At 39.0% G+C, this 20,520-nt stretch overlaps 1 protein-coding gene across 6 annotated transcripts in view; it reads left to right on the forward strand.

The window, feature by feature from the left end:
* Positions 1 to 20,520, forward strand: part of dyrk4 (dual-specificity tyrosine-(Y)-phosphorylation regulated kinase 4) — a 39,624-nt gene that overhangs the window by 15,569 nt on the left and 3,535 nt on the right. For 2 of the 6 annotated variants that reach the window (XM_051951892.1, XM_051951891.1), the window contains 9 exons: positions 9,465 to 9,548; positions 12,849 to 12,995; positions 13,132 to 13,282; positions 13,508 to 13,671; positions 16,515 to 16,651; positions 17,236 to 17,376; positions 19,071 to 19,209; positions 20,154 to 20,235; positions 20,329 to 20,501. In XM_051951892.1, coding sequence (XP_051807852.1) covers positions 9,465 to 9,548; positions 12,849 to 12,995; positions 13,132 to 13,282; positions 13,508 to 13,671; positions 16,515 to 16,651; positions 17,236 to 17,376; positions 19,071 to 19,209; positions 20,154 to 20,235; positions 20,329 to 20,501 — 1,218 coding nt within the window. Of the gene's footprint in view, positions 1 to 46; positions 509 to 3,508; positions 4,060 to 9,464; positions 9,549 to 12,848; positions 12,996 to 13,131; positions 13,283 to 13,507; positions 13,672 to 16,514; positions 16,652 to 17,235; positions 17,377 to 19,070; positions 19,210 to 20,153; positions 20,236 to 20,328; positions 20,502 to 20,520 lie in introns of those variants that run through there. The other 4 variants (XM_051951893.1, XM_051951894.1, XM_051951895.1 and 1 more) reach the window with 4 other exon arrangements.

A 20,520-nucleotide genomic window follows, 5' to 3' on the forward strand; every position in this document is an offset into this window, starting at 1 on the left:
CCTCTCTGTCTGCCGGCAGTCTGCCTCTCCTCTGTTTGTATCCCGGAGCAGGGAGAAAGAGTTTGCAGGAACCTGACAGAGAAGAAAGAACCGGAATGCAGCCTTATATGAGCAGATGATGCAGCAAAGACAAGGCCAGAGTCCAGGGGAGAGCTGTGAAGAACCACAGGAAGCTCTGCGTTAAGAATTCAGACCAGTTTTAAGGATTTTATTTTACACAACTAAAGGAGCTGAATGATGGCTGAAGTTCACAGCATCACGGAGCTGTGAGGTTGGAGAATGTGTGATCAGAAGGAGGAACATCTAGACTAAAAACTACAGGAAACGCAGGCCTGGTGTCATCATCATCATCTGGAAGTGGTGTGCAGAGGCTGAGGTGGTCCAGGGTGTGGTCGTGGCAGCATGGGGGAGATGTGCTATGTGGGAAGACGGGACCTCACCTGCCTGCTGTGGTTTTAGCCTCCTCCAGGGCTGCTGCTGGGGCAGGAACAGGAGGGTCCAACCGGAGGTACGTTCACAGCCCTGCAGCCGTCCAGGACACCTCAATCCGTCCACATGCCTCCCTTCACCTCATCCATCTTTTGCTCTTTAACCTCCTGCTCTGAGCGCTGGAGCGTTTATTTTTAGAACCGCCGGCTGGTTTCTGTCTTATGTCAGCTGTACATAATGTGCCGCTCTGTTGCATAACTTTGTGGTTGTCATGGTGACATAAACTGTATCCGTGTTGTCGTGCTGCAGCTCCTCTCATGCGCCGTCACCTGGGTGATAAATGCACGCAGCATAATGAGGCTCCCAGGTGAGCTGCTGCAGGTCTACAGTTACCGTTGAACAGGCTGGAGCTGCTGCAGGGCGTCTTCATGCTCGGCTAAGCTCTGGTTATTTTTAGCTCGCAGGAACTGTTTGAGAGCGGCATCGATATTCTCATCTAACGCCTCTTTTACAGTCATGCACTGTAAAAAAAAAAAAAGGTTGGATGGTTTACGGTGAAAAACTGTCAAACCATGGCAGTAAAAATCTGTAAAGATGCAGTTTATTTAACACCGAATCACCATAAACAGGTTAATCAGAGGAAACATTCCACATTTCCCGACTCCTGCACAGTTTTTAATGGAAAAATGCCAGAATATCTAGAAAACTGGTGTAATATTTGCATTTAATTCTCAAAAAGAATGCAGTTTTTCCCAGTTAAATGTACATATTGTTGTGCTGCAATACTTCTAACAAAAACATTTCTGCATTTATTACATGTAAAAAGTTAGCATTCAGACTAATGTACTTTTATGTTAATAACAGACATATGCTTTAATATTTATGACAGCTATAAGCACAATTTTTGCTAAAAATACACAGATTTTAATGTTAAATCCACTATCTGTTGTGCTGATGATGGAAAATAATATTTATGAATAATAATATTTATAATAAATTACACAAACTTTATTTTATTTGGTATTTTCATGTGAATGTTCACATTTTTCAAGGTAAAAACTGTATTTTTTTTACAGTAAAATGTCTAATGAATCATGTTTTTTAGCCCTAAAATCAACAGTATCAATATATTTCTTTACTCTAAATGCAGAAAATGTTTTCCTGTAGTTTTACAGTAGCTTTCTGGTGACCACTGAGGGAATTTTACTGTAAAAACAACATTTTTTTTACAGTGTATTGCACAGCAGGACAAAGTATTGAAGGATTTTGTCTGAATTGAAGTCATATCAACCAAACAAATGTGGTGCTTTTATTCCCCAGTCCTGTGCTCTGCTCAAGGTTTGCAATCAGGGTTTTATGAGATGAATACCTCCTACTGCAGCCCGTACCACTATTAATCAGATTTAAAGGAGCCCTTCCACTCCTGAGAGCTCTGTTTGTTCGCTCGCTCCATCACTAATTCTCCTGAAGGGCCTCTCCACCAGCAGGGGCCAGAAACACTCCAGGAAACCAGTCAGACTCCATAGTAGCACCTCGCAGATGCCTGGTCTTTGTTTAGATGATTATTCAGTGTTTTCATTGCCTGGCTAACTACAGATACTCATCAGGGAATCGGTTAAACAGGAGCAGCAGGAGCAGCTTCCTCTCTCGCTGCTCATCCTCAGAGCTGAGGCTGATTACTGAAGAGGCCACCGCTGTTGCATAACGTCTTATCATATTCATCTCCTAATCATGGCATGGAGCAGCTGAGTTGTTTCCCTCCTGCTGCGAGGATTAGTCGCCGTAAAACAAACGTCCTCTTCTTACATTTGCATCATGAAGGCAGGACGGTGCTGATGCTGTCTGGTTTCTCCTTACGTTGACAGAGAAGATGCAATGTTTCATATCAGAGCCGTCAGTGGAGTCTGGCTGAGACTGAACTGAAGTTTTTGTTTTATAAAGTTTTGGCTCAAAAACTTGCAGTGTTCAGACTGAGTGTTAGTTCCAAACACGTTCTGTCACTCTTTTATCTTCTGTTGATTTTTTCTACAGAGTATTTTATACATTTTTGTTTTATTTTAGCTCATTTTATTTTACTTTATACCCTAACATTCTGTGTTGTCTTATTGTTTACCCCTTTGTTGCAAAAACATGCTGCTGGAACAACTTAAAAAAGTCATCTATTATTGAGTGGTTGCACTAAAATTTTAGATTAAATAATGGTATATATCTTTGCACAGAGGAGCAGAAATAGCTAAAAATAGTCTAAAAACAAGCTAGTTTCCAGAAGTACCTCATTCACAGAGGATGTTACTGGATCTATTTGAACAGAACGGTGAAGGAATTCCTAAAAAAGAAAAGTTAGTTTCCCCCAAAAGACTATTAATCCTCATGTCGTCCTGTGGGTCAGATTGACTCGTTTTAAAGTTTGAAAATGTGGGGAAAAAATGTGTATTTTCACAGTGAAACTTCTGATGTACACATTTTCAATATTTTTGGGAAATCTTTGAACATTTTTTGGTGGAAAAAAGAAATGCTAAAAATGTTTCTTAAGAATATTCACAATAAAATCAACCAAAATCCAGCGAATTTCGCTGGATTTTGGTTGATTTTTTTGTGAATATTCTTAAAGAAAATAGTAGAAGTTTTACTCATATATATATATATCACTTTAGATATTTTTAGGATTTTTTTTGAAGATTTTTACAAATTTTTTGGAAAATATTTACAAGAAATGTCTTGCCAAATTTGGGGGATTTTTTAAAATAAAACTTTTAAGGGAAACTTTTAAGGAATTATTGGAATTTTTTCCCAAAGGTTTTACAAATTTTCAGAAATTTGGGGAATTTTTTGCAGATTTTATTTTTTTTCAAACAAGGAATTTTTTATTTTTTTTGGTGCCCATAAATGGAGACAGCAGGAGGGTTAATCTTTTATTTTAAGATATAATAAGTTGCTTCCAGCCGAATCCTACAGATTTAAATTGGATTTCTTTCATCATTTGATGCTGAAATCAGTTTAATCTGAAGAAAGAGAAGGTTTGGACAGACTGAGGCTGTAAAACTGAGACTCTCTCAGTCCTCGGATCATTTTCTTGTCTTTTCTCTGCGCTGGAGCGGCAGTGTGTCCGCGGACGTGCGTGCGTCGGTGTTAAAAAGCTCACAGTGTGTTGGAGAGCGCATCAGTCACTCAGCCCGGTGTAGGTGGACGACAGCGAACGGATGAAAAAAAACAAATCTATATCGGGAGAAGGCCAGCTGTCAGCGGCAGAAACGTGAACAGGTGGCTCCTCCGGTGTCTTAGCGGGACGTGTCGAGGCGCAGAGACCCTCAACAGCTTGTCTCCTTCGCTAATCTCCTCTCTGACGACAGCGCATTTACCCGCCGTGCGTAAAACCGGGAGTACCGGCAGGTTTGGGCTGTGTGGGGGGATCAGTCCGGTCAGTCATCGGGATTTTACTCATCGGTGTTGATTCAGAGCTCAGCACGAAGTTGGGACTCGCACAAAGTGTGTTTTAATTGTTTTAAGGCTGGATTTGCAGAGTTGGATATCATGACTCTTTCTTGGATTTTATAAATTCTCTCCTGTGTTTGGATTGTCAAGACGAGACTCTGAAAGCTGCACAGCATGTTGCCAGAAATAAATAACAAGGTGAGGCTGTGTTTCTGCTCGGTTTGACTGTCTGCTTGGTTAAACAGCAGTTTTCTGTAGATAATTGTGCTGTGATTGGTACTGGAGCTGATTTTCTGGTTAATTTAGTGCAAAACTGCAAAAATAAAGGAGGATTTTCTTGTAATTGCTGCTTTAATGTGATTGAAAATGTCCTAATGTCATAATATACTTTATGTAATACACTTCACCTCACATTTTATCACTTAAATATTCCTATTTTGTGCCAGAATGTGCATTTTTAAGTGTAAATTTCCCGTGGAATGAGAGATACTTCTGCCCAGATACAGGGCTACCCTCCAGGCTGGTTCCATTTTTGGAGAAACCCTTCACAGATATACTTTTACAGCAGAAACCTACAGTTTTTCTGTGATTCGTGCCAACAGTATCAAGTCATTCTCACTTTGATATGATTTCCATTTTTCCTTCAGCAGTTATCCCACCGCCCCCTTCCTGCTGACCACAGGCCAAGTTCTGATGAAAAATCTGATCCATTTCTATTTCAGTCGTTGTTTAGCCTATACTTATTCCAGTGTTTGTTGTGCTGACAGATTCTGTAAGTCTATATGCGTTCTGGTGTATTTTTCACACCTTACATGGAAACTGATATAAATTTAACTCCTCGCCGTTTTTAGATCCTAAAAGATTTTCAGCTTTTTTTTTGTTTTTTGTTGCTTCTCTTACATACAAAAAAGTGAAAAAACACAAACATTTGCTCGGATGAATCCATCCTGACGCTGTGTTTTGTCACCCGGATGGATCATTAAGCTCGGCTACTTTGCAGGAATCGTGTTCCTCCTGCGGTCAGATCCGAGGCCAAACGGAAACAGGCTGAGATGTGCAGTGAAAATGACAGGATGGGGTGATAATACACTGAAAAATGACTGTGCATGCCTGACAGATGATAGTGAGCGGTGGTTTACAGTTTGTTGATGTTCCTCCTGGTTTTATTGCTTGGGTTTGACCCTCTGACCAACTGACCCTGCTGGGGGCCTTAATGAGCCAAAGCTGCTCTCGTTTAACGGCTGGGATCGTCCTGGACCCCACATGGACACAGTCAGCACCTGTGATCGCTTTGCTTCCTTCACCTTATTGTGTTTGCTTGCTCAGATGACTTCATTTTTACCTTTTGGCATTGAGAACAAAAGCCCTTTTTTGCCTATTTTCCACGTGCGGTGGCAGTTGTGGGCCAAGGAAAGATAATTTACAACATTCGATGAGCAATTTTTACCCACACTGTAAAAAGAAATGTTGTTTTCATGGTAAAACTCCCTCAGCTGTGGTCACCAGAATGCTACCATAAAGCAATGGTAAACATTTTCTACATTTACAGGAAAGAAATGTATTGATATTGTTGATTTTACAGTTAAAAGATGTGCTTCATTCCATATTTAACTGTAAAAGAAAAGCTTGAACCTTTAAATGTTACGGCTTTTTTCTACTAGTAGCACAACATTTAGTGTATTTAACATTTAATATGTGTATTTTTATCAAAACATACGGTTAAAGCTGTCATAAATATGAAGCATATGTCTGTTGTTAACATAAAAGTACATCAATTTGACCGCTAACTTTTCACGTGTAATAAATTACAGCATGTTTTTACAATATGTTTATTTAACGGTGAAGTCTGAGTTCTTTTTGAGAGTTAAACGCAAAAATTACAGTAATTTTCTACATATTCCAGCATTTTTCCATTAAAAACTGTGCAGGAGTCTGGAAATATATTTTTTCACGAGAAAAATAATCTAAATAACGCATTTTTCTCCTGATTAACCTGTTGATGGTGATTCAGTGGTAAATAAAGTGCATCTTTACAGATTTTTACCTTCATGGTTTGACAGTTTTTCACCATAAAATGTACAAACATTTTTACAGTGCAAATCTGCATTTAAAGTACTATATTTAATCCACTGAATTGAGCAAATCTTTTCCTGTTTTTAATAACAGAAGTGTAGAATACTACATGTGCTCGTTCACTAGCTTATTTTTACCCTCTTATCTCCACTAAATGACTCCAGCTGTGATCAGAACTTGATTTATTCTGTTTAGATGCTGATATGTGTTGGTGACGGTGGAATAAAAGGTCAAGAGTCGCTATTTTTCTCTGGCATTTGGGCACAAGTTGTGATGTCAGCAGGTTTCCAGCGGCTCAGTGCTCATTAGCAGGCTTACAGCGGGCCTTTACAGGTGTTGTTTTAGCAGCCAGCCCGCCTCAGTGACCTACATGGAACCTGCTGTCGCCCACAAAGCTCAGGAGATTAGAAGAGCCCGGCGTATTTGGACCAAAATCTTATCTGGTGATCAACTTTATGGTGAAGAAGAGAGAAGTCAGAGTCAGTTCAGTGTCTGATTAGGATCAGACGTTTCCGCTCTTTTCTCAGCTCTGAAACTGACACGATGCTGCTTTTGCTTCTCAATTAATGACCGGGATTATGATCAGGAAGTTGCTTCCTACACTGTAAAAAAATGTTGTTTTTACGGTAAAATTCTGGCAGCTGTGGTCGCCACAACACTAAAACATTTTTTTTTTCATTTACATGAAAGAAATGTCTTTAACCTTTAAAGAAATTTTAGTTTTACATGAAAATTTACATAAAAACACAATAGAAAATAAAGTGAACTGTTGTAAATATTACAGCATTTTCATCACCAACACAACAGTTAGGGTTTTTAGCATTTAATATGTGTATTTTTTAACAAAAAATGTGATTAAAACTGTCATAAGTATTAAAGCATGTGTACATTATTGACACAAAACTACCTCAGTTTGACCGCTAACGAACTATATTTTTAGCACGTTATAAATACAGAAATTCCCTTCTTACTTGTTATAAATATTGCAGCATGTTTCCATTAAACTGTATATATATATATATATATATATATATATATATATATATATATGTATAGATAGATATAAATACAGTTATAAAAGTATTGTTTGTTGGTGGTCAAATTGAGTTTTGTTAGTTTTGTGTTAATAATGGACATATGCTTTAACATTTCTGACAGCTATAACTGCAATTTTTGCTTAGTTAATTTAAACATAAGACACTTTGGAGCACAAGTGTCTTGTGTTTAAACAAACTTAGCAAAAATTGTGGTTAAAGCTGTCATAAATATTAAACTATATGTCGGTTCATCAGTTTCAGGTCCTCGCTGTCTTTTTCACATCAAATAAATGGAAGAACTACCACGCTACTCGTTACTTTTTTTTGGAAAAAAGACTGGGGTAGGAGTTAAAAAGACTTATTCTTCATCCTACTCCTGTTCTTGTGCATGGGATGTGCGTATTCTGTGCTTTATAATTTGTATCCATTTGTTGATTTTTTTTTAACGCATTACCATGGAAAAGAATAAATGAAATGAGAAATGACAGCATATTTCCATTATCAGTGGAAACTTAAAACTGGAATTCTTTTTGAGAAATAAATGCAAACATTACAGTTCTGATGTTACATATTACAGCATGTTTCTACTAAATAGAACTGCAAGAGACGAGAAAAGTCTTTTTTAAGAGAACATTTTCTAACAAACACAGTTTTCTCCTGATTTTCTTGTTTACGGTGATTCAGTGTTAAATAAACTGCTTTAAACAGTTTCAGAGTGTACAGCTTTTTACCGTCATGATTTGACAGTTTTTCACCGTAAAATTTACGAACTTTTTATTTACGCTGTATGTGGCACCGATGACCGCCAAACCTTATCCCCCCCCGCCTCCCTCCATCCCCTCCAGACTGTGTGAGACTAAGCTTTATTTCACCCATATGGTGTCGCCCTGCTGATTAATGAGACACGTGCACGCTGGCTGGGTGCTGAAGGGAGACGTGCACAATCAGGACAAATGTGTTTTGTGCTTTTTTTAGCATCCGGAAATCTGTTCTTGTTGTTGTCTTTTGTTCTCAGCAGTTATTGCAGCCCTTCATCACATTTACTCAAACGGATCTCCAGGCTGGGAGACACGTGCACGCCCGCCGCCAAGCACATGCACGCTCACATGCTCACACACCTGCGCATGACTGGCAGGTACACAGAGGGTCGTAGAAAGTGAGAGGATGGTTGTTGCTGGGTTTTCTTTCCAGATCTAATCTATTTTTGGATCGCTGTGCATTATTTTTGCTCGTCTGGTTTCCACCCGCTCGGCTTCTCCCCGAGGCTGGAGAATCTCCACAAGAGGCTGTAAAAAAGAATGCCTTCTGAAAGTGTTCACATTTAAGGAGTTATCTTTTTACAACACACCCCGATCAACCTGGAATTTAAGAAGAAAAATAAGTTCAGTTTCATCAACATCCATCCTCAGTTTATCATTTCCTCATTACAACTTCCAGATCACAGAGTGTCTACAAAGGAACACAACATTTAGTCACCTGGAACTGAACCATGGAGGATTTTACTTTATGATCAAAATGACCAAAAAAATACCAAAAAAAGGCAAACCCCCCCCCAAAAACAAGAAAAAAATGACAAAAATCTGACTCAAAATGAAAAAAGAGACAAGTGACACAAAAGAAAAAAGACAAACAAATTACACAGTTACAAAGCACTAAGAAAATGGGAAAACGACAAAAGCAAGACAAAAATCACACAAATGAGACAAAAAATGACAAAATGAGAAACAAAACAGCAAAAAAATAGACAAACAATACAAGTGAGAGAAAAAAACAAAGCGACAAAAACGCTGCACAAAACAATGAATAAAGCAAGACACAAAATAACAAAAATAATACAAAAACCACAAGCGAGACTAAAAGGAAACAAAATGACAAAAGTGAGAAACAAAATGACTAAAACATGAGACAGAAGTCAGAGAAAAAAGTTCACAAAAACGAGACAAAATATTGCAAAAATGAGACACAAAATGACAAAAGTCAGACCAAAAGACAAAAAGCTACACCTACAATTACACATATTGTATTGTTTGTCCTTTTTTTGTCACTTTATTTCTCACTTTAGTCATTTTTTTCTCCCGTTTGTGTCATTTGTTGTCTTGTTTTTTCCATTTTTTGGCCCTTTGTAACTTTAGTGTCAAATTTTTTGTCATTTTGTGTCTCATTTTTGTAATATTTTGTAGCTTTTTGTCTTTTGTCTGACTTTTATCGTATGTAAAATGCATAGTTTTACTAATTTACAATCTGCAGTTAATGTCTTCTCTGGAATTTTTACAATTTAAGGGCTGGTTTGGACCCTCTGGAGGACCACTTTTGGCCCACGGGCCTCATGTTGCACCCCCTGGTGTAAAGGGATTCCTCCATGTGAACTAGAGATGATGTCGTAGCGCATCATACTGTATAAAACATGGCTCCTCTTTGTGTCTATTTTTAACGGTGGCTGTCTGATTCTTCTCTCTCGGTGTGTTTTATGAATCGCTCTCCTTCCTCCCACAGACATCACGACCGGAGGCCTTCCCTCACCCTCACAGACTCCCAGCAGAAGGCACCCGGATCGGAACAAACCGACCCTGTTCACAGGTCAGTGCTTCCCCTCCACATGGACCAGCTGACCCGGAACCAGCTGACCCGGAACCAGCTGACCCGGAACCACAGCCAGAATCTCCTAACAGGAATCAGTGCATCTACATCTAAATATATATCTCTTTTATTTCCATGTACATGTGAACCAGGCATCAGGGAGCATTATTATGCTTTTGTAGCTCCTCAGTAAAGACGTGTCTATATCAGGGGTGTCCAACATGAGGCCCGTGGACCAAAAGTGGTCCTCCAGAGGGTCCAATCCGGTCCTCAAAGTGTAAAAATTACAGAGAAGACATTAACTGCAGATTGTAAATTAGTAAAACTATAAATTTAAAATCGTCTCCAGACCATGACAAGTTGTTTGGATCATAAAGTAAAATACTGGATTGTTCTTTTCTGCCTCATTTTTGTAATATTTTGTCATATTTTTGTTGATTTTTGCCTGACTTTTGTCTCATGTTTTTGTTGTTTTGTTGCACTTTTTTTGTCATTTTGTGTTTCCTTTTTGTCTCGCTTGTGTTGTTTGTCTATTTTTTTCTCTTTCTGTTTCTCACTTTTGTCATTTTTGTCCCATTTTTGTTGTTTGTCCATTTTTTTGTCGCTTTGTAACTTTTTTGTCAAATTTTCTTTTTTCGTTTGTGTCGTTTTAGTTTTGTCATTTTGTGTTTTGCTTTATTCATTGTTTTGTGTATCATTTGTGTTGTTTTGTGGGGGGGGGTTTAGTCTCCTTTGTGTTGTTTATCTATTTTTTGTCATTTTGTTTCCCGCTTTTGTCATTTTTTGTCTCATTTGTGTCGTTTGTCTCATTTTTGTTGTTTTGTGTCTCGTTTTTCTCGTTTTGTGTCTCGTTTTTGTAATATTTCGTCTTGTTTTGTTGCTTTTTATCTATTTTTGTGTGACTTTCCTTGTTTTATCATAAAGTAAAATACCAGATCATTCAGTTCCAGATAGCTGTGAAAATTTCAGGTTGTTCATCATGTTTTGTATAAAGATAGTTCATTAAATGTGATTTTTTTTTTTGCACTAAAACAAAGGAAACATTAGGAGTCGTTATTTATTTACAGGTTATTCTGCTGTGGTTTTACTGGTCCGGTCCACTGGAGATGAAACTGGGCTGAATGTGGAACCTGAACTAGGATAAATCTGTTTAGCATCTTTTATTATATTGCAGCTCATTTATTTACACTCTCAGATAAAACCGTGGGTCTCCATGTGCACATCTGCATGCACATGTGCGGTTATGTCATGCAACGCATCGCAGATTTCCAGTAACGGAGCATCTCGTTTAAACAGCGAGCCCCCGGCTTGCAGGCATGGAGCTGTGTTTACTTCCTTCTCCTGTTGTGGCAGGTGCTCAGGACTATATTTAGCCGTATCTCTATGCGTCATAACCACGTTGGCAGATCCTGCAGCAGCTCTTAATATATCAGAAATATCAGAACTATGTACTGTACACATGTAAATGCTGTTTTGTATGGAGGACTGTTAATAATTTACATGAAAGAATTTATTCTGTTAATGTATTGCTAAAGGGGGCGCTGGGGCATGCTGGCTGCAGGAAAAAGCAGCTCCAGAAATGAGAAAACATGCCTAAACAGACTGCAACATCTGATGCATTTCTGTAGGATGTTTTATTTTCTCCAGAGGGCTTGGCAGAAGGACAGCGGTCTAATTTTGCCCGTCATTGCCAGGGCTGAGGCTTGCGAGGCAGCGACATGTGTAATCGTGCTCTCAGAGCAGTCGGGGTGGCAGTCAGAGAAAAGCAGGTTGCTGCACTTCATCTCCCCCACAAAGCCGACGCTGACAGGACCTGTCGAGACGCAGCCTCACGGGGATTTGTCCCCATTTTACTCTCAGCCTGATCAGTAATTCCAGCCGCTACCTGCTGGGGGTCCCGGTCACCTGAGACTCCCACAGACCTGATGCATGTATGGAGGCAGCTAGCTAAAACCGACACGGAGCAGCCAGACACAAACACATCCTCATGAAAAAGTCAAAGAGGCTGTAAGGAGCTGGAACCCAGAATGTGAAAAGAAAAGACGGGAGGATGTCACATTTGGGCTTTTGTTCTTTTGTTGTGCTGAAATGCTGAGAGGACAGAAAAACATCTTAAAAGTCCCCGAGCTGTGAAAGCTGTCCTAAATATTCTCCCTGTTTTTACATTTTTGTCTACATCAGCGGTGTCAAACTCATATTCAGCCCAATCTGATCTCCAGGGGACTGAACCAGTAAAACCACATCATAATAACCTATAAATAACCACAACTCAATTATTTTTCCTTTGTTTTAGTGCAAAAAAGTTCATTCTGAAAATGCTCACATTTAAGGAATTATCTTTTTATAAAACACCAAGAACAACCTGAAAATTCTTTAGAAAAGCAAATTAAATTTCATCAGCATTCATCCTCAGTTTATCATTTCCTCATTACAACTTCCAGATCACAGAGTGTCTACAAAGGAACACAACATTTAGTCATCTGGAACTGAACGATGTAGTTTTTTATTTTATGATCAAAATGATAAAAAAATGCAACAATAAACAACAAAACAAGACAAAATATTACAATATGAGACACAAACGACAAGAATGAGAAACAAATGACAAAAATGAGACAAAAAGTTACAAAGCAACAAAAAATGGATAAACGACAAAAACGAGACAAAAAAATGAGACAAAAATGACACCAATGAGACCAAAAATGACCGAAGCAAGGAACAACACTACAAAAAAGTCAAAAAACAGCACAAGCAAGACAAAATAACACAAACAATACACAAAACAACAAGCAAAGCGAAACATGAAATGACAAAAATAAGACAAAAACGTAAGGGAGACAAAAAGGAAACACAAAACGACAAACAACGACTGAAGTCAGACAAAAAGCAGCAAAAACGAGACAAAATATTACAAAAATGAGACACAAAATGACAAGAGAACAATAAACACTCTGGTATTTTACTTGTCATGGTCTAGAAATGATTTTAAATTTATAGTTTTACTGATTTACAATCTGCAGTTAATGTCTTCTCTGGAATTTTTACACTTTGAGGACCGGACTGGACCCTTTGGAGGACCACTTTTGGCCCACGGGCCTCATGTTGGACACCCCTGGTTTACATGTTTCTGCTCTGACTCACACTCATAATAAATCTGAAGTTTGATAAATGAAGTCAAAGACCGTGTTATTTTTACTTCTGTCTCTGTTCTAGTTGTGATCGTAGATTCTATGTTGGCGTTTCTAACGAGTGCGTCTTTACTGAAGGTAATACGACTGAATTATTTCCTCTGACTTGCAGAAGTTCAGCTCTGGTGTGGGAACTCTGCCTCAGCTGGAGCCACCGGTGGTCCAGGTGGTGGTCAGCAATGCCAAAAACCAGCACCAGCAGTCGGACAACATCCTGCCCCAAATCGCCAACAAAGGGGGTCAGAACAACTACCAGACGGTGAGCCTCTCCTCCACTCATTTATTCACTCATTTATTCTGCTTTAATGTGATTCACAGCTAACTGAGGCCAGTCTGTAGCTGCATAAGCTGATGTCTGCTGATAATAGAAGGTGATTCTCCGTGTTGTTTAACAGGACGAGAGGCCGAAGCCCACTCAGCAGTTTGCCATGCGCTTCGGTGCAGCGATGGACAAAGTGTCCGTCTCACGCAACAGCAAGATTTTCAGCAACAAGCTGGAGAAAGAGAGAGCATACGAGGGCCAGAGGTTACCCATGTCGCCCATAGGTACGGGATTACGGATCAGAGAGGCAGAGAGGTGTAATTTCACATTTAGAATCCACTGTGGGAGTTCTTACACAAACACGTAACTCGGTGGTATTTTTGATTCTCCGTGCTGGAATGTAAATAGCTCGCTGGCTTTGATAGTTCACAGTCCTCTGCACTGGACAGAGGTGTTACCAGCACGGCGGTGACTCATCTCGTCCTCCTCCGTCTTACTTCCTGCTGCAGAGGCGCTGAAGAACTTCCAGGACCGGCTGACGGAGTTTGAGCAGGAGGAGATCATGGACTATGCAGAGATCTGGTTCCTGGGTCTGGGCTCCCAGAAGATCGAGGGTTCCCAGGGAGCGCCGCAGAACTCTGGATACGACGACGAGCACGGGAGCTACATCAGGGTGAGGCTTCAGACCAGGAAGGAAAGGTTCACATCAGTAGTTCACAGGTTTGATCCCATCAGGCCTCAGCTGGGACGGGATACACTACACTTAGACAGGTCCTTATTTGTGGAAGAAAAGCAGCTTTTTTCAGTGACGACAACATTGAATGACGATGTGAGTGATGTTTTTTGTTTGGTTTTGTTTTCTTGCACTCCAGCAGCTAAAATATTACCAATTTGTAACAGAGATTTTTTGGGAGAGGAAAAAACAGCAACACTTAGAAATCAAAACAGACTGAAAAGAAAACAGGAATGTAACTTTGACCCTCCTGTTATGCTGCAGGTCAGATTACCCATTTAAAAACAAAAAATCATGAAAAAAAATTGTTAAAATTATTTTTCTGCTTGGCTTAATCAACATATAAAACGGAAATGGTTCATTTCACATATTTGCAAACGCACCCTGAACAGAACAGATGTCTTGTTATTTTATCAACTCCATGAAAAGAAAAAAAATCAAAATGTAAAATAAATTTTTCAAAAAATCAATGTCATGTAAAACTATTGTACTTATATGTAGGTCTTGCCGATGTACATTGAAAAAACCTTAAACATGCATTTTTTACTGAAAAACAAATGAATTATCCTCATTGAACTATGATCTGTGAGCTAAAGAACACCTCTGCACTAAATATTGATAGAAATGTTTCATAATGGACTTCATAATGAGATATAAACAATGCTTATTGGGATTTTTTTTGGTTTCTGACACTTCTGGATAATTAGACATGACCCAGGAACATTTTTGCTGAACCTAACAGGAGAAGTTAAGAAAGTAAATTAAACTGAACACGAACTTAAATGAAACTGTCAGCGGTCAGGAAGCCTGTGTTTTGTCTCAGCATAAAAACAAAGTTCCCATTTTTCCACCTAGTCATGAGATATGAATGGAAATGATGGATGTCCTTCATGGAACACATCGGGATTTAACAGGGGATCAGAAACAAAAATCCACTAAAGACAACATAAATGAATGAGGATATCTCAAGTTTCTGTCACTCAATTACACTGGAAAAAATGCCCCTCTCAAAACAACACAAAAAAAATTATTTAAAGGAACTTTCACCTTGAAATAAGTGAAGAAATCTACCAGTTGAACAAGTGAAAAATGGCTTGGTAAGATTTCTTGAAATAAGATATGATATTTAGAATCTTGAGATATTTAAATTAGCTGCGAAGACTTGTTTTCATATTTTACCAGGATTGTCAAGCTTAGGCGTCTTAACCCTCCTGTTGTCCTCATTTACGGCGCCAAAAACTATTGTTGCCTTGTCTGAAAAAAATCCAAAACTTCAGCAAAAAATTACCCAAATTAGAAAAAAAAAGTTTCCCTTAAAAGTTTTATTTTAAAAAATCCCCAAATTTGGCAAGAAATAAAAAATTTTTAAAAATTAAAAAAATATAAAAGTTGTAAATATTTTCAAAAAATCAATGAAAATGTTCCCAAAAAAATCCTCAAAACATCTATAGTGGTTTCATATATATCAGTAAAGGTTCTAATATTTTCTTTAAGACCATTCAGAAAAAAATCAACCAAAATCCAGCGAAAATCGCTGGATTTTGGTTGATTTTTTCTGAATGTTCTTAAAGAAACTTTTTTTTAACATTTCTTTTTTCCACTAAAAAAAATTCAAAAATTCTCCCCCCAAAAAATGTGAAAATGTGGAAGTTTTCACTGTGGAAATATATATTTTTTCCACATTTTTAAACTTTGAAATGGGTCAATTTGACCTGCAGGACGACACGAGGGTTAAAACAAGATAATTTCAAGATTGTTTGTCTCAAAACAAGTCCCTCCATCTTCCTGAAATGTCTCTTGTTAAGTGAATTTATCATAAATCAAGGGGGATGAGACATTTTGACTGAAAATAAGACAAATAGACTTGGTAAGATTTGGAGTTTTTGCAGTGTACAAGCTCATAAAACACAAGCACCCATGCCTAGACATTTAACATTTAATAAAGGAATAACGTAAAAGCCAAATGTATGGCATTTATTCAAACACACATAGACATACTTTAAGCTGCCTGATCTGAACTGTACCTGACCAGATGCCTTCATTCTGACCTCAATCCAGCGACTGCAGGCCCTGAACTCGCTGTTCATTGTTTAATGCTGAACACGATAGACTGCTCCGAGGTCACAAACCCTGCGGCGGCAGGATTAACTGTCTTGTATAAATCGGACGACTCAAAGGCAGTCGTGTGTCAACAGACAATGAAGAGCTGTTCAAGGCTGAGTGACTGACCATTGTTTAGACTCTCATATGTCTGTTGAGGCTCGTCTCGGCGGAGCAGCTTTGACTGACGGTCACTGCGAAGCCACAGGACAGTTAATACTGGAAGAAAAGGACACCGTCTGTTTGCTCAGAGTGCAGTGTCACTGAGCGCATAATGTGTTAATAAATGATGGTAATTGCACTGTTTTGATTTATTCATATAACTCCGTGTTGCCGTTACTGGTATATATATTTATATATTTAAAAAAATGACTCAAAAATTGTCCAAAATGACTGGAAAATTAGCCACAATGACAGAAAATGAGTCCAGAATGACATGAAATCTGTGCTAAATGACTTGAAAATTACCCCGAAGACACAAAAACGATCCAAAATGACAAGAAACGATTGAAGCTGGCTTGAAACTTGTTGAAATTGACAAGAAAAGTGTCCGAAATCGTCAATCTATAATTGACTTTTGAAGCACATGGGATATATTTGCATACATTTTCGGTCCAGGCACATGTTGCATAATCATAAAGTCTGCTCGTGTGTTCACAGCGCTCCTCTTCTGCTTCTTTCAGGTGCTGCACGACCACATCGCCTACAGGTTTGAAGTCCTCGAGGTGATCGGAAAAGGCTCCTTTGGTCAGGTCCTGAAATGTCTGGACCACAAGAACAATGAACTCGTAGCAATTAAGATGATTCGCAATAAGAAAAGGTACGAGCTAAAGCCCATATTTACTTCAGGAATGACATTAATTCAGCGTCGGATCGTTTTAAAGCGCCTGTGCTTTACTAGATATAAATTATTTGTCACATTCAAAGCGATAACTTTTGGCATTCATCTGACATCTGATCCCGGCCTGTGAGTTTTCTCCCTCATGCCTTCACTGTGATCATTTTACAATTTAAGAGTCTGCCAAATGGTTAGGACCTGATTTAGCATGATAGAAGTCGGCACCTCGGGGTGTTGTCTTACCATGCTTCCTGGTTGCAGAGTCCTGTAGGTCAGATGTGGGAGCCATCAGGTCTTACCGCTGCTTCAATAATGCAGAAAACAAACTGGGTGCAAACTGCCAAAGCATTGCCTCAGAAGCGCTCTCCGCTGTGTCAGATGGCTATCTTAGATCTGATTTCTGCTCAGATCAGGATTAAGTATGGTTGGCATGAAGAAACAACATCTCGGTCAGAGAACATTTGCAGCAGAAAAGTTGCGTTTTCTCGTGTTATCTCAATTTTTACACGTCAGTTCGACGTTTCAAACATAAATCGGGATCTGACATGTGCGACTGTTGTGTGCAGGTTTCATCACCAGGCTCTGGTGGAGCTGAAGATCCTGGACGTCATAAAGAGGAAAGACAAAGACAACCTCCACAACGTCATCCACATGAAGGAGTACTTCTACTTCCGGAATCACCTCTGCATCTCCTTTGAGCTCCTGGGGTGAGTGTGTTTCCTCCTCCTGCAGAGCTCCTACAGGAGAATTAAAAGACGTCGCTGAATAATTGAGCTTTTAATCCTGAGGAGTCAAACTCATCTTAGTCCAGGTTCCACATTCAGCCTAATCTGATCTGAAGTGGACCGGACCAGTAAAACCACAGCAGAATAACCCATAAATAAATAACCACAACTCCTGATGGTTCCTTTGTTTTAGTGCCAAAAAAGTTCACATTTAAGGAATTATCTTTTTACCAAACATCATGAACAACCTGAAATTTCTGAAGAAAAATAAGTTCAGCTTCATCAACATTCATCCTCAGTTTATCATTTCCACATTACAACTTCCAGATCACAGAGTGTCTACAAAGAAACACAACATTTAGTCACCTGGAACTGAACCAGAGAGCATTTACTGGAGGATCAAAACAACAAAAGTCACACAAAAAAAAGACAAAAAACAACAACAGCAAGACAAAATATTTCCAAAATGAGACACAAAATGACAAAAACATGAGACCAACAACAAAAGGCAGGCAATAAGACAAAAAACAACAAAAACAAGACAAAATATGACAAAAATGAGACATAAAACAATGAAAGCATGAGGCAAATGACAAGTCAGACAATAAAAGACAAAAAACAACAAAAGCGAGACAAAATATTACAAAAATGAGACACGACAATAATGAGACAAGACAATGAGAGCATGAGACAAACGACAAGTCAGACAATAAAAGACAAAAAACAACAAAAACTAGACAAAATATTACAAAAAAAGAGACATAAAATGACTAAAGAACCATGAACAATCTAGTATTTTACTTTATGATCCAAACAACTTGTCATGGTCTGGAAATGATTTTAAATTTATAGTTTTACTAATTTACAATCTGCAGTTAATGCCTATTCTGTAATTTTTCCACTTTGAGGGCCGGACTGGACCCTCTAGAGGACCACTTTTGGCCCATGGGCCTCATGTTGGACACCCATGCTCTAATTAAAAATATTCCAGGTGAAGCCCTCCTTCTCCAGGTACAGCAGCAGGTGTGAACACGGTGCTGCTGATCAGGGCCACTTCTCATCTGTCTCTGCTCATTACATTACTGCAGGAGTTAAGTGATTACCTGTGCACCTGGAGCCATCTGTGTTTTTTGCATGGATCGCCAGCGGTAGCTATTTGAGGGGGGATAGGTTTGTGTATCACTCTGGCTGAATGACCTTTAGAGGACGTCTTGGACTGCCACGCTGTCTAACATTACCGTCACTGAATCCTTTAGTTAAGGCCTTGATTAGAGCCCTATCTTTTACCCCCTTCTTGCTTCATGGTGTGAAGGATCCGGTTGCACGGTCTAAAGAAGTTTGTGTTTATCACGAGGAGCAATAACTGGCAGAAGGACAAACTCTGCATATCTGTCATCCTCTGAACGCGAGCACAATCATAGATTATTTCCAAGTATGCGCTGGACAGTCAGCGGGCGTTTTATGAGAGGTGTTGAGTGACATTAAAGTTAGTGGGGCTCTTTTTTCGGCGTGCTTATTTGAGGAACAGGAAGACAGTTTTCATGTGGTGCATCTTTTCATACGTTGAACTCAGTCCACTGTGTTTTCCCCTTGGACAAAATGTCTTCATGAGAGGAAGAAAAGAAGAATCTGAGAGTTTAACTAATCAAGCATCACTTTTTTCTGCCTCTCAACAGAGTGAACTTGTACGAGCTGATCAAAAAAAACAACTTCCAGGGCTTCAGTCTCGCCCTCATCCGTCGCTTCGCTCACGCTCTTCTCAGGTGCCTCCAGATGCTCCACAGAGAGAAGATCATCCACTGTGACCTCAAGCCGGTACTGACTTCCAGAGCATCTTTAATACCTCAAAATACCAGATAAATGTAGAAGCGTAGTTGGGTCCTGGACTACAGTTTTGGGAGATCTTTGAACATTTTTCGGTGCAAAGAAAGAGATGTTAAAAATGTTTCTTTAAGAGCATTCACAAAAAATCAACCAAAATCCATCGAATTTTGCTGGATTTTGGTTGATTTTTTCTGAATGTATTAGAAGTTTTATGGATATATATGGAATCACTTTAGAAATCTTTAGGATTTTTTGAAGATTTTTACTCTTTTTTAAAATATTTACAAGAATTTTCTTGCCAAATTTTGGGGGATTTTTTTGGAATAAAACTTTCAAAACTTTTAAGGAATTATTGGAATTTTCTTCCTGAAGGTTTTGCAAATTTTCAAAAAGTTGGTGAATTCTTTTTGCTGATTTTCTTTGGATTTTTTTCAGACAAGGAAACAGTATTTTTTGGTGGCCGTAAATGAGGACGACAGGAGGGTTAAAACATCTCAAATTAGGAGGCTACATGAAAGCAAAAATCTATTTTTGAGTAAAAAAAATGCAATTTTTTTTTTTTTTTTTTTGCATGTCTGGCTTATTTCAAGACACCTAAGCTCGACAATCCTGGTAAAACAGAGCTTAAAATAAGTTTTCCCAGCTAATTTTAAGATCTCAATATTCTAAATATCATATCTTATGCCAACAAATCTTACCTAGACATTTTCACTTGTTTTATTGGCAGATTTTTCTCTACTTATTTCAAGGTAAAAAGTTCCTTGAAATAAGTTTTTTTTCTTGTTTTGAGAGGGGCTTTTTTTTTTCCAGTGCACCTTTGAAACCTCTGAAGCCCTGCTGCTGGACTACAGGTTATATTTGTGGATATTGCTCCATCTTGTGGAGCATCACAGTATTGCAACAGCGTTTAAATGTGTGTGTTTACTCGTGCTCAGGAGAACATCCTGCTGTCTCAGAAAGGACCAGGGAACATCAAGGTGGTCGACTTTGGATCCAGCTGCTATGAACAACAACGAGGTAAAGACGGAGAACTTTCTACCATGTCAGGATATTCACAGAACTCTAGTCTGAACTTCTACACCTCACATTTAACTCTCTCTTCTCGTTTAGTTTACACCTACATCCAGAGTCGCTTCTACCGCTCCCCGGAGGTCATCCTGGGTCACCCCTACAGCATGGCCATCGACATGTGGAGTCTGGGCTGCATCCTGGCCGAGCTCTACACCGGCTACCCTCTGTTCCCAGGAGAGAGCGAAGTGGAGCAGATCGCTTGTATAATGGAGGTACGACGTGGAAGTAGCT

Source organism: Acanthochromis polyacanthus, chromosome 8, assembly GCF_021347895.1.
Source record: "Acanthochromis polyacanthus isolate Apoly-LR-REF ecotype Palm Island chromosome 8, KAUST_Apoly_ChrSc, whole genome shotgun sequence".
Lineage (NCBI taxonomy): Eukaryota > Metazoa > Chordata > Actinopteri > Pomacentridae > Acanthochromis > Acanthochromis polyacanthus.